Source organism: Myotis brandtii, unplaced genomic scaffold (assembly GCF_000412655.1).
Source record: "Myotis brandtii unplaced genomic scaffold, ASM41265v1 scaffold732, whole genome shotgun sequence".
Taxonomy (NCBI): Eukaryota; Metazoa; Chordata; class Mammalia; order Chiroptera; family Vespertilionidae; genus Myotis; species Myotis brandtii.
Genome location: NW_005370902.1, coordinates 217,543 through 231,502, shown reverse-complemented (window position 1 = coordinate 231,502; position 13,960 = coordinate 217,543). Strand labels below are relative to the sequence as shown.

At 42.3% G+C, this 13,960-nt stretch overlaps 2 protein-coding genes and 1 long non-coding RNA gene across 4 annotated transcripts in view; 2 read left to right on the top strand and 1 right to left on the bottom strand.

Annotated features, from left to right (window-relative positions):
* LOC106724133 overlaps window positions 1-3,085 on the bottom strand; it is a 19,100-nt gene extending 16,015 nt beyond the window's left edge. The window contains exons 1-2 of the long non-coding RNA XR_001359889.1: window positions 3,076-3,085; window positions 2,172-2,179 (exon numbers count right to left, since the gene is read on the bottom strand). This is a non-coding gene — a long non-coding RNA (uncharacterized LOC106724133). The remainder of the gene's footprint in view (window positions 1-2,171; window positions 2,180-3,075) is intronic.
* The window catches only part of TRPC4 (transient receptor potential cation channel, subfamily C, member 4), a 436,371-nt gene that overhangs the window by 338,603 nt on the left and 83,808 nt on the right, over window positions 1-13,960 (top strand). The gene's annotated exons all lie outside the window — the stretch shown is intronic.
* On the top strand, window positions 275-645 carry LOC102251879 (putative 60S ribosomal protein L37a). The gene has a single exon (XM_005882678.2). It carries the CDS (start codon window positions 308-310, stop codon window positions 584-586), a length of 279 nt encoding a protein of 92 aa, XP_005882740.1. The 5' UTR covers window positions 275-307; the 3' UTR covers window positions 587-645.

Genomic DNA, 13,960 nt, shown 5'->3' with positions numbered 1-13,960 from the left:
GGCACAGGCCAGGCTGAGGGCCCCCCCCCCCCCCCCCCCCGAGTGCACAAATTTTTGTGCACCGGGCCTCTAGTTATAGTAATCAGTCATTGGCGAACATTGTAGCTCATTATGTATAATGATCAGATTGTGTATTAAAATTTAAGAAATGTGTGTACCAATAAAGTTTTTACATTTGTAAAAAAAAAAAGGATATAGAGCTCAGGTCCTAGCTGGGCCTCACACGCACCACTTCCATTCGTCTGCCTAAAATCTCGCGTGCGCACTGCGCTGCTTCCTCTCGGCGTCCGACCTAGTTCGCAGTGACATGGCTAAACGCACCAAGAAGGTCGGAATCGTTGGTAAATACGGGACCCGTTATGGCGCCTCCCTCAGGAAAATGGTGAAGAAAATTGAAATCAGCCAGCACACCAAGTACACCTGTTCCTTCTGTGGCAAAACCAAGATGAAGAGGCGAGCTGTGAGGATCTGGCACTGTGGTTCCTGCACGAAAACCGTCGCTGGTGGTGCCTGGACCTACAACACCACTTCTGCCATCACAGTAAAGGCAGCCATCAGAAGACTGAAGGAATTGAAAGACCAGTAGAAGCTCCACAGTTTGAAACATTGCGAGCCTATAATAAATGGGTTAATTTATATAACAAACAAACAAAAAAAAAAAAACAAAAAAAAAGAAAGAAAGAAAAAAAAGAAAAAGGAAAAAAAAGAAAAGATAATAATGTATAATTATAATAATTATGTATAACAGGATATTGTAAAAATTAAGTTGGGAAATTTTCATTAAAATGTTTCTTATAAACCATTATATTGGCTGGGCTACAGAAATATTCGTTGTGGGCTGCATGTGGCCTGCGGGCCAAGAGTTTGACATGCTTGTTCTAGTGCCTCAGCTCTTTCAGGTTTGCTGGCACCTCCTTTCTGTCACCTACAGGGGCACATATTTCCTGCCACGGGCTGTTCCCCCTTGCCTCAGGTCACTGCAGGTTGGGTCAGAAGCAACTTTTTGCTGGTGGGAAGGCGGGTACCTCCCCTGCACTTCAGGTGGGCAGGGATGACCTCCTTCCTAGACCTACTGTCTAGCCCCCTTTCTCTTCACCATCATGACTTCTTCCAAGAAATAGAGGCCCCCCCCAGATTCAATGTTAAATGTATCCTTCAGACCCCTCCAGTGTATGCTTGCCCTGAGATCCACTGTGTGACCCTTCTCACTGGTCAGAGGAGCATCCGAGGCTCCAGGATGACAGGGTGCTAGCACTGCTCTATCCAGGGACTTCAGCCCCAGGCTTCCACTGCTGCACCCACTCCCAAGTCTCCACAGCCAGTGCTCTCAGGCCTCTTTTCTCAGTCCCAGGTCCTCCTGTCTCACCTATAGATCTGCAGCCTCTTCAGTCTCCTTATGTCCTCAGTTCAATAGGTCCATGTCAGGGGAGGCTACATCAACGTCCTGGCTTTCAGTGTAGTTCCTGCCCCCAATTCCTGGTGGTGGAGCTGAGCAGCTGAGCTCTAGGGTGGCAGTGGCAGCACAGTAGTGGTGGCAGTTGGTAAATATAAGGCAGGGCAAGAGCCCTTCCATGTCAGTGTTGGTCACCCAGAGGTGGCACAATGTCCAGGCTGGGTCCTATCAGGCACATGGTGCAGGTTGGATACATGCCAGGCATACAGAGGTTTCTAGTTTGTTGCAGGCATATTGTTTTGGGTTGTGACCTCTGTGGGTGCACTTAAGTTCAGGCCCAGGCCATCTAGCCACAGTTGCTCCCCACAGCCTCTTCCCAAGGAGGACCTTGTCAAGCTTTCAAGGTGGCCCACTCTCTAAGGTGGAGCTATGCCCTGGGAGGGGCTGTGGAGGTGGCGATAGTGTGGAGTCCCACAGCTCTCAGCTGCAGGCACGTGGGGTCTCACTTCTCTTCACTTAGGTGTTGGCAGGGCTTTGTCTATGGCAGGTGCGAACAGGGTCTTGCTGTTGCTGCCGCTGCTATTAACATAGGTGCACAAACCAGGCATTGTCTGCAGGGGATGTGTGCGGAGTCTGGGTTGTGTCCTTGGTGCACACAAGTATATGAGGTCCAGGGGGGGTGGTGCCAATGGTTTCTGGCCCCAGCTGTGGCTAGTGTGGGTGGTAGAGGGGCTGGGCACCTAGCTGCTTCTGCTCCTCACCTCCTCCTCCCAAGGACCTTGTAAACTCTTCAAAATGGCATGGTCTCTGAACCAGAGTCACATCTGGGAAGTGCCTATGGGTGTAGCAGAACCTCTTTGGCTAGGAGAGCCAAAACCGCCTGTCCCCAAGACTCCCCATGATTGGACTGCCCCTCCCCCATGCCACACACAACCACACACCCGTGTATGTCCACACACTCTCACTCCTTCACTCACTCAAACTCTCTCCCTCACTCCAGTTCTTCCGTATTTATGGGGATTTATGTTCCTCTTCAGTCTTTTGATTGGAGCATTTAATCCATTTACATTTAAAGTTATTATTGATAGGTACTTATTTATTGCCATTTTAATTCTCTATGCCTGTGTTTCTCTCTCTCTCTCTCTCTCTCTCTCTCTCTCTCTCATTATTACAGCAATTCCTTTAACATTTCTTGCAATGCTGGTTTGGTGGTAATAAACTCCTTTAGCCTTTTATTTTTGTCTGGGAAACTATTTTTCCAACTATTTTGAATGATAGCATTGCTTAATAGAGTAGTCTTGGATTTAGATGCTTGCTTTCATTTCATTGTATACTTAATACCTATCCCTTCTGGGCTGGAGAGTTTTTGTTGAGAAATCAGCTGACAGCCAAATTGGAGCTTCTTTATAGGTAACACATTGCTTTTCCCTTGCTGTCTTTAAGATTATCTCTTTGGCTTTAATTTTCAACATTTTAATTGTGATGTGTCTGTGCATGGTCCTCTTTGGGTTCATCTTGTTTGGGACTCTGTGCTTCATGAACTTGTGAGACTTTTTCCTACTCCAGGTTAGGGATGTTTTCTGTCATTATTTCTTCAAACAGGTTCTCGTTTGCTTTCTCAGTTTATTCTCCTTTGGGTACTCCTACGATGCAGATATTATTACGCATTCATGTTGTCCCACAGCTTTTTAAAACTGTCTTCCTGTTTTGTTCCCCACTGTCTGATTAAGTGATTTTTTCCCCGTCTTCTAATTAGCTGATCTAACCTCATCTTCCTCTAGTCTGTTGTTTATTTCTTTCATTGTTTTCTTTATTTCCACTATGTCATTCTTTATTTCCAACTGGTTTTTCATAGTTTCTATATCTTTTTTTCATGCTGGTGAGCATCCTTATAATCATTATTCTGATTATATCCACTTCATTTAGCTCTTCTCCTGGACAATTCTCTTGTTCTTTTATTTGGAGCTTGTTTCGTTGCCTCCCCATTTTTTGTTGCCTTGTTTGAGTTTGCTTCTATGTATTAGGTACATCTCCTCTGACTCCCAGTCTTGGTAGGGTAGCCTCATGTAGTAGGTGATCTGTGGGGCCCAGTGCTACAGTCTTCCTGATCACCAGATCTGGGTGCTCTAATAATGCCCATTGTGCACATTGTGTGGACCCTCCTGTTGTAATTGAGTCTTTACTGGCCCACTCATGTGTGGGCTTGACCGTCAGGCTGACAGTAAGGCTCAACTCCAACAAAGTGTGCAGGCTGCTATGCAGATGCCTGCTACACAAAGTGGAATTCACCTCAGTAGGTTTTATAGCCTGCCAATATCTTCCTTTTGATATACTGCTTGTGAAGATTATTGGATCCTCTTCTGTTCTTGTCTAAAGTTGACCACTGGGCTTATTGGTTTTGGGTCCCTTTGGAGGGTCTCTGGCACAGGTCAATATCAGGTGCTGTTTTTGACTGGCCCAGAGTACCCTGTTTGGAGCTATCAGCAATTCTCAAATTGTGGCTCCTTCTGCTGGGGCTGGGTGCATGCAGAAAGGACCAAAATGCACACAAAGGTCTGCTTTTCCTAGCTCCCAGTCCCAGAAGCAGGTTAGGCAAATACTTAAAGCATCCTGAGATCTGCCTAGGGCAGGGGTGGGCAAACTTTTTGACTCGAGGGCCACAATGGGTTCTTAAACTGGACCGGAGGGCCGGAACAAAAGCATGGATGGAGTGTTTGTGTGAACTAATATAAATTCAAAGTAAACATCATTACATAAAAGGGTACAGTCTTTTTTTTTTTTTAGTTTTATTCATTTCAAACGGGCGGATCCGGCCCGCGGGCCATAGTTTGCCCACGGCTGGCCTAGGGCCTACAGGCTGACTGTTAGTCTCAGTCACTTAATGGACCTCAGGCTGCATACCTCAGCAAGGTGAAAACTCCACAGGCTGGGGCAAGAGGATTTCCAATGGGTGGGGCTATTGCTTCCCCCCAGGCTAAAGCTGCATTGATGGGAAAGCTCTGCCTGAGAAAGATGGCTTCTGCAGCATGGGAAAATGACTCAGAACAGGGATCCTGGCAGCTGTCCTCCCAGCTCTCTCTCCTGAGCCATCAGTCCCATATTCTCCTCATGCAGCTCTAGTCCACTTTTTTATCCCTCTGTTAGAGCCCAAGGTGAGTGGCTGCAAATGAAATTTAGTGTGTTGGCCCTTTAAGTGATTGTCTGTGTTTCTAGCCATCTCTCTCTGCCTGACAAAACCCCCAGTGCTTTTTACAGCCAGATGTTACGTGGGCCATTTTCCCAGTTCTGTTACTCTGGAGGGGGATCCCAGCTTGGGGGTTAGACCCAAGACTTCTCAAGGAAACCCCCAGCAGCTAAGATATCCCTCCAGAACTTCAGCTGCTGCCCATGAGGGCCTACTCATCCCTCTCATGCCTCTACACTTTCGACCAGTCTTGATGTGGCCTTCTCTTCATGTTCTTGGTTATAAGGGTTCTCTGCTAGTCTTCGGTTGTTTATTCAGGATGATTTTTCCACATTTTAGTTGTTATTCCAGTTTGGTTGTGGGTGAATGCCCATGTAGATTCCACTTATTCTTGACAACTTCAAGAGCTATCTTTATTTATTTTTTAAAATTTTATTGAATTTATTGGAGTTACATTGTTTAATAAAATTATATAGATTTCAGGTATACAATTCTATAATACATCATCTGTACATTGTATTGTGTGTTCATGACTCCATGACTTTTATAATCATTTATCTTCCCTTTAACCTCTTCTACCTCCCTCCATCCCCCCTTTTCCTCTGGTAATCATCATATATTGTCTGTGTCTTTGATGTTGTTTTTTTCTTAATCCCTTCACCTTTTTCACCATCACCCCCAACTTAAACTGGACCAAAAAATTAAGTCCATCACTGCCTGTCACTACTGAGCCATTAAGCAAAGACAAGATTGAATCATTGATGTGTGTTTATTTCATATTTCCAGCAATGTGGAGTGAGCAACAGTAATGATCCCTTGGAAAAAAACCTGCTCCCTGACATTTCATTTTAAACAAACTCTTATATAGGATTAGTGGGTTAAAAAAAATCTAAAGTTAGTGAATTCACAAGGTCTGCCCTTAAAAAAAATCTTTATTGTTGAAAGTATTACATAGGTCCCCTTTTTGCTGCCATTAACCTTTTACAGACCACTCCTGTAACTCCCCTGCCCCCCGCCCAGAACCACACCACCTTATTGTCTGTGTTCATGGGTTATGCATACAAGTTTATTGGTTGATCTGTTCCCACCCACCCTCCCCTGCCTTCCCTCTGAGGTTCAACAGTCTGTTCAATGTTTCTATGTCTTTGGCTCTCTTTTTGTTCATCAATTTATTTGGTTCATTAGATTCCACGTATGAGTGAGATCATGTGATATTTATCTTTCTCTGACTGGCTTATTTCTCTTAGCATAATACCTTCCAGGCCCATCTATGCTGCTGCAAATGGTAAGAGTTCTTTCTTTATTATTGCTGTGTAGCATTCCATTGTGTATATGTAACATAGTTGTTTGTGTGTTTTTTTATTTTATTTTATCTACTCATTTGCTGAGGGCACTTAGGTTGTTTCCAAATCTTACTACTGTAAATTGCGCTGCTATGAACATAGGGGTGCATATATTCTTTCTGATGAGTATTTCTGGTTTCTTAGAAGATACTCCTAGAAGTGGAATCATTGGGTCAAATGGGATTTCCATTTTTAAGTTTTTGAGGAAACTCCACACTGTTTTCCACAGTGGCTGCACCAGTCTGCATTCCCACCAGCAGTGTAGTAGGGTTTCCTTTTCTCAGCATCCTCGCCAACACTTGTCATTTGTTGGTTTGTTGATGATAGCCATTTTGATGGGTGTGTGCTGATATCTCATTGTCATTTTGATTTGCATCTTTCAGATGATTAGTGACTGATCATTTTTTTATATGTCTCTTGGCTTTCTGAATGTTCACTTTGGAGAAGTGTATATTTAAGTCCTTTGCCCATTTTTTTAAAAATTGAATTGTTTGTCATCCTTTTGTTAACTTTATAAGTCCCCTATATATTTTAGAGATTAACCCCTTATCTTATCTAATAAAAAGCGGATATGCAAATTGACCTTCACACCATAATGATCAAGATGGCTGCACCCACAGCGGAGGCAGGGATTCCATAACACAAGATGGCTGCGCCCACATTGGAGGCTGAGTTCCTATAATGAGCCTTAACGAGCAATCAGCAGGGACCTGAGGCTGCACTCCTTCCCTGCCTGGTGGGGCTTGACAGGGGACCTCAGGCCATGCTGCCTACCCCAGCAGAGCTTGATGGGGGACCTCAGGCTGCGCCCCCCACCCCAGCACTGGGCCAGGGGACCTGAGGCTGTGCCCCCCACCTGGTGGGGCTTGACGGGGCACCTCAGGCCATGCTCCCCACCCAGTGGGGCTTAACGGGGGACCTCAGGCAGTGCTCCCCACCGGGCGGGGATTGACGGGGACCTCAAGGCACACCACCTGCCCTGGCCCAGGCTGGGGGACCTCAGGCCAAGCCCCCTGCCCAGCAAGGCTTGACGGGGGACCTCAAGGCACACCCCTACCTGGGTGCTGGGCCGGGGGACCTCAGGCTGCTTTCCCTGACCCCGGGCCAGGGGACCTCACGCAGCACCCCCTGCCCCAGGGCCAGGCCGGGGGACCTGAGGCTGCACCCCCCACCCAGATGGGCTTGACAGGGGACCTGAGGCTGTGCCCCCTGCCCGGCGGGGCTTGATGGGTCTGGATCTTGCCCAATGGGGGTGGGGCCAGCCAGGTCTGGGTCTCGCATGATTTTGAGGCATGCACGGTTGGGCAGGGACTTGACTCTGGGTCCCGTGGTGCGCCCCAGACTCTCACAGAGGAAGAATTTCATATACATTATACTAATTTTCTTTCATCTCTGACACTTCTATTATAAGGGCAAATAACATTATTAAAATATTTCCTCTAATTAATTCCCTTCTAATGTGCATAAATTTCTTGCACCGGGCCACTAGTAGAATGTATAATTGGCAAATATGTTATTCCATGTCGTGGGGTCTATTGATATATTGTTGTGCAGCTATTTATTTTAATGTTGTCCCATTTATTTTCTCAGTTTACATTATCCTAGGAGATGTATCAGTAAACATATTGCTACAAGAGATGACTGAGATTTTGCTGCCTATGTTTTCTTCTAAGATTTTTATGGTTTTACAACTTATAAGTATTTTATCAATTTTTTTAGTTTATTCTTGTGTATGGTGTAAGTTGGTGGTCTAATTTCATTTTTTTGCATGTACCTGTCCAGTTGTCCCAAAGCTATTTATTGAAAAGATTGTTTCTGGCCCTAACCGGTTTGGCTCAGTGGAAAAGATTGTTTCTGCTTCATGGTATTTTCTTGCCTCCTTTGTCAAATACTAATTGAGCATAGTGGCTTAGGTTGGTTTCTGGGTTCTGTGTTCTGCCCCATTGATCTATATACCTGTTCTTTTGCCAGTACCCAGTTGTTTTGATTACAATCGCTTTGAAGTACAACTTGATATCTGGCATTGTGATCCCTCCAACTTTATTCTTCTTTTTCAAGATTGGTGTGGCTATTTGGGGTCCTTTTCTTGTTCTATATAAATTTTTGGAGTGTTTGTTCTAGATCTGTGAAATAAGCATGGGTATTTTAATATGGATTGCATTGAATCTGTAGATTGCTTTTGGTCAAATGGACATTTTAATTATGTTGATTCTACCAATCAATGAACATGGTATATTCTTCCACTTATTTATATCTTCCTCTATCTCTTTTTTTTCAACATCTTATAGTTTTCAGAGTACAGGTCTTTTACCTCCTTGGTTAAGTTTATTTCTAAGTATCCTAATTGTTTTTGTTGTTGTTTCAAAGGTAAATGGGATTTTTTGTTGTTGTTAGTTTATCCTTCTGAGAGTCCATTATTGGTGTATAAAAGTGCAATGGATTTTTGGGTATAACTTTTGTATCCTGCTATGTTTCCAAATTCATGTATTAAATCTAGTAGTTTTTATGGAGTTTTTAGGGTTTTATAAGTGCAATATCATGTCATCTTCAAATAATGAGAGTTTTACTTACTCCTTTCCAATTTGGATGCCTTTTATTTCTTCTTCTCCTTTTCTGATGGCAATGGCTAGGATTTCCAGTACTATGTTGAACAAGAGTGGTGAAAGAGGGCATTCCTGTCTTGTTTTCAGGGGAAATGGTTTTAGTTTTTGCCCATTGAGTTTGATGTTGGCTGTAGGTTTGTCAAAAATGGCTTTTAATATGTTTAGGTATGATCCCTCTATTCCCACTTTGCTGAGAGTTTATATCAAAAAAGGGTGTTGGATAGTGTTGAATTCTTTTCCAGCACCAATTGATATGATCATGTGATTTTGGTCTTACAAGCTGTTTATGTGCTGTATCACATTTATTGATTTGCTTGTACCAGCCTTACATACCAGGAATAAATCCCACTTGTTCATGGTGTATTATCTTTTTAATGTATTGCAGCATCCAGTTTCCTAAAATTTTGTTGAGGATTTTAGCTTCTATGTTCATCAGGGATATTGGCCTGTAGTTCTCTTTCACTATCTTGTCTTTATCTGGTTTGGGAATTAGAGTAATCCTGGCTTCTTAGAAAGAGCTTGGAAGTGTTCCTCCTTTTTGAATGTTTTGGAATAGTTTGAGGAGGATAGGTGTTACTTCTTTGAATATTTGGTAAGACTCCCCTGTGAAACTGTCTGGACCAGGGCTTTTATTTGCTGGGATTTTTTTTGATTACTGCTTCAATTTCATCAGTAGTTATCAGCCGATTCATGTGTTCTGATTCCTCCTGATTGAGGTCTGGAAGGTTGAATTTTACTAGAAACCTGCCCATTTTGTCCAGATTGTCTCATTTGTTGGAATAAAGTCATTCTAAGTATTTTATTACAATCCTTTGTATTTCTGTTACTTCACCTCTTTGGTTTCTGATTTTGTTTATTTAGGTCCTCTGTGTTTTGTTTCTGGTGAGTCTGGCTAGAGTTTCATACATCCTGTTTATACTTTCTAAGAACCAGCTCTTGGTTTTATTGATCTTTTGTATTTTTTATTTTTTGTCTCTATGTCATTTATTTCCACTCTGATCATTATTATTTCCTTCAGTCTACTTACTCTGGCTTTCCTTATTGTTCTCTTTCTAATTTTTTAAATTGAAATAATAGATAACTTATTACCAATTTTTCTTATTTTTTGTAATGCTAAGTAGTGAGGCCTGTAGTGCTAAGAACTTCCCTCTCAGGACTGTTTCACTGTGTCCCATAGATTTTTGATTGTTGTATGTTCATTTTCACTTGTTTTCAGAATGTTTTATATCTTTTTTGATCTCTCTGGTAACCTACTCATTGTTTAATAGCATGCTATTTAGCCTCCACGTGTTTGATTGCCTCATGAGCATTTTTATAGTAGTTGATTTCTAATTGTACGCCATTGTGGTCTGAGAAGACGCTTGATATGATTTCAATCTTCTTGAATTTGTAGAGAATTAGTTTGTGACATAATATGTGGTCTATCTTTGAAAAATGTCCCTTGTACACTTGAGAAGAAATTTTATTCATAGCCTTGGGGTGAAATGTTCTGAAGATGTCAATTAGTTCCATCTGATCTAGTGTGTCATTTAGAATTGCTGTTTCCTTGTTGACTTTTGTGTCTAGAAGTTTTATTCAGTGATGTCCCTGGGGTATTAAAGTCCCTTACTATGATTTTATTGCTGTTGATATCTCCCTTTATATCCCCCAGAAGATTTTTTAATATTATTTATTGTTTAAAGTATTACACATAGTATTATTACATATGTTTAATTTTTCCCACATTGAGCTCTCCCTGGCCACCCTCACCCCCCAGCACATGACTTCACCCCATAGTGCTGGTGTCCATGGGTTATGCTTATATGCATGCATACAAGTCCTTTGGTTAATCTCTTACTCCCACCACCTTCTCCTGTCTTCCCTCTGAAGTTGGATGGCCTGTTCGATGCTTCTCTGTCTCTGGATCTATTTTTGTTCATCAGTTCATGTTGTTCATTATTTTCCACAAATGAGTGAGATAATGTGATATTTATCTTTCTCTGACTGGTTTATTTCATTTAGCATAATGCTCTCCATGTCCATTCATGCTATTGCTAATGGTAAAAGTTCTTTCTTTTTTATAGCAGTATAGTATTCCATTGTGCAGATGTACCACAATTTTTTAATCCACTCATCTGCTGAAGGGCACTTAGGCTGTTCCCAAATGTTAGCTATTATAAATTGTGTTGCTATGAACATAGGGGTGCATATGTCCTTTCTGATTGGTGTTTCTGATTTCTTGCGATACATTCCTAGAAGTGGGACTATTGGGTCAAATGGCAGTTCCATTTTTAATTTTTTGAGGAAACTCCATACTGTTTTCCACAGTGGCTGAAGCAGTCTGCATTCCCACCAGCAGTGCACAAGGGTTCCCTTTTCTCTGCATTCTTGCCAGCGCTTGCAGTTTGTTGATTTGTTGATGATAGCCATTTTGACAGGTGTGAGATACTATCTCATTGTTGTTTTGATTTGCATCTCTCAGATGATTAGTGACTTTGAGCATGTTTTCATATGTCTCTTGGCCTTCTGTATGTTCACTTTTAAAAAGTGTTCACTTAGGTCCTTTGTTCATTTTTTTGTATTGGATTGTTTACCTTCCTTTTGTTAAGATGTGTGAGTTCCCTATAAATTTTGGAGATTAAACCCTTATTGATATAACATTGGCAAATATGTTCTCCCATGCAGTGGGCTTACTTGTTGTTTTGTTATGGTTTCTTTTGCTGTGCAGAAGCTTTTTATTTTGATGTATTCCCATTTGTTTATTTTCCCCTTAGTTTCCATGTCCCTAGGAACTGTATCAGTAAAGATACTGCTACTACATATGTCTGATAATTTTGCTGCCTATGGATTCTTTTAAGATTTTTATGGTTCGCCATCTTATGTTTATGTCCTTTATCCATTTTGAGTTTATTTTTCTGTATGGTGTAAGTTGGTGGTTTAATTTCATTTTTTTGCATGTATCTGTCCAATATTCCCAATAAAGTTTATTGAAGACTTTCTTGACTCCATTGTATGCTCTTGCCTCCTTTGTCAAATATAAATTGAGCATAATGGCTTGGCTTGATTTCTGGGTTCTCTGTTCTTTTACATTGGTCTGTATGTCTGTTCCTATGTCAGTACCAGGCAGTTTTGAGAACTGTGGCTTGGTAATGTAGCTTGGTATCTGGTATTGTGATCCCTCCAACATTGTTTTTCTTTCTCAAGATTTATGTGGCTATTTGGGGTCTTTTTTTATATTCCATATGAATTTTTGGAGAATTTGTTCTAGGTCTGTGAAATGTGCCATTGGTATTTTAATGGGGATTGCATTAAATCTATAGATTGCTTTGTGTAGTAAGGACACTTTAATGATATTGATTCTATCAGTCCATGAACCCAGTATATTCTTCCATTTGCTTAGGTCTTGCTCTCTATCACTTTTTTCAATTTTCTGTAGTTTTCCAAGTACAGGTCTTTTACCTCCTTAGTTAAGTTTATTCCTGGGTATTTTAATTTTTTATTTTTATTTTTTGGTTCATTGGTAAATGGTATTATCTTTTTGTTTGTTTGTTTCTCTTTCTGTAAGGTCATTATTCATGTATAAAAAAAACATAGGTTTCTGGGTGTTAATTTGTATCCTGCTACATTGCCAAATTCACTTATTAAAACTAATAGTTTTTGTTTTTTATTAAGGAGTCATTGGGGTTTTCTATGTACAAATTCATGTCATCTGTGAATAATGACAGTTTTACTTCTTTTCCATTTTGGATTCCTTTTATTTCTTCTTGTCTGATCGCTATGGTCAGCACTTCCAGTACTATGTCGAACAGGAGTGGTGAGAATAAACATCCCTGTCTTGTTCCTGTTCTTAGGGGAAATGGTTTTAATTTTTGCCCATTGAGTATGATGTTGGCTGTAGGTTTGTCATTTCATTCTTTTATTATGTTGAGGTATGGGCCCTCTATTCCCACATTGCTAAGAATTTTTATCAAGAAAGGGTGATGGCTTTTGACAAATGCTTTTTCTGCATCAATTGATATGATTATGTGATTTTCATCTCTCAATTTGTTTATGTGATGTATCATGTTTATTAATTTGTGGACAATTTAGTTGTATTCCCAGCCCGGCCCTGGGAGGAGTTGCCCAACAGGTCTGACTATTCAGCTGCCATTTTCTCTTCCCCTACCTTTTTTTTATTGTCCTTGCAAAGATTAGCCCTGAACACTGTAAAGATTAGTCCAGAATGCTGTCTCCCTTCAGATAGATTCTGTCTGTTAACTGGGCTCCAGGCTGCCTTATCTCCAGGGCCTATTCTCCTTCTTGTAACATGTCCTTCAGTTTCCCTGGGTCTGTAAGAAAATCTCTTCTTTACAGTGGGTAGCTATTAAATTACTCTAATTCTACTATGTGCCCCTCCCCTATCACAGCCACCCTCCCCTTTGACAGCTTCCAGTCTGTTCAATGTATCTATAAGTCTGTTTCTGTTTTGTTTGTTAGTTTACTTTTTTCATTAGATTCCACATATAAGTGAAGTCATATGATACTTGTCTTTCTCTGATTGGCTTATTTCACTTAGCATAATACTCTCCAGATCCATTCCCATTGTTACAAATGGTAAGAGTTCCTTCTTTTTTATGACCAAGTGATTGTTGAATAATATTCCACTGTAATGCACCACAGTGTTTTTATCTACTTATCTGTTAACTAGGGACTCAGTACATGAATTTATGCACCTTGAAAGGAAATGTGGGCTGTGAGGCTGCGGTGGGCACAGGGACAGGCTCATCCTCTGTGACCCCACTCAGGACCTCCTGCCACTGCCCCCAGTCCCCTGTCTGCTGGCAGCCCTGCTCCCACTGTCACCACTCCCACGTGCTGATGGCACCAGCCCCACTCGCACCCCCTGTCAGTGTGGAGTGATTGGTAGCTGCTGCCCCGATCACCCCTCAGGAGCAGGGGGAGGTGGAGAAGCCCTCAGGGGTGATAGGGGCAGGCAGCTGCCTCTCGCACCCGCTGATAGTGCCTAGCCAGCCTGAGTGAGGGGCTGAGGGCTGTTTTCAGACTGGCCACACCCCCTTCAGGGTGGGGGTCTGGCTGGCAGCAGGTGCAAGCAGTGGCTCTGGCACCGGCAGCAGGTGCAAGTGGGGCTGTCGCTGGCAGCAGGTGCAAGATGTGGCTGCTGGCCCTGATCGCCTCTCAGGAGCAAAGAATTTTCAATAACCACCAGAGGCTCACCTCGATGACAGCAACCGGTGCCCCGCCTTGGTCTGGCACCCTCGCTCACCTGTTCCACTATTCCGCCATGGCCAATGTCTGCTATGTTCCGCACTCTTCTGCCTACTGCTGACACCCACCATGTTCCGTCATACTCCCTGGTGGTCAGCGCTTGTCATAGCAACCGGTGGTTCGGTTGTTCTGCTGTTTGGTCTATTTGCATATTAGGGTTTTATATATATACACTAGAGGCCCGGTGCACAAA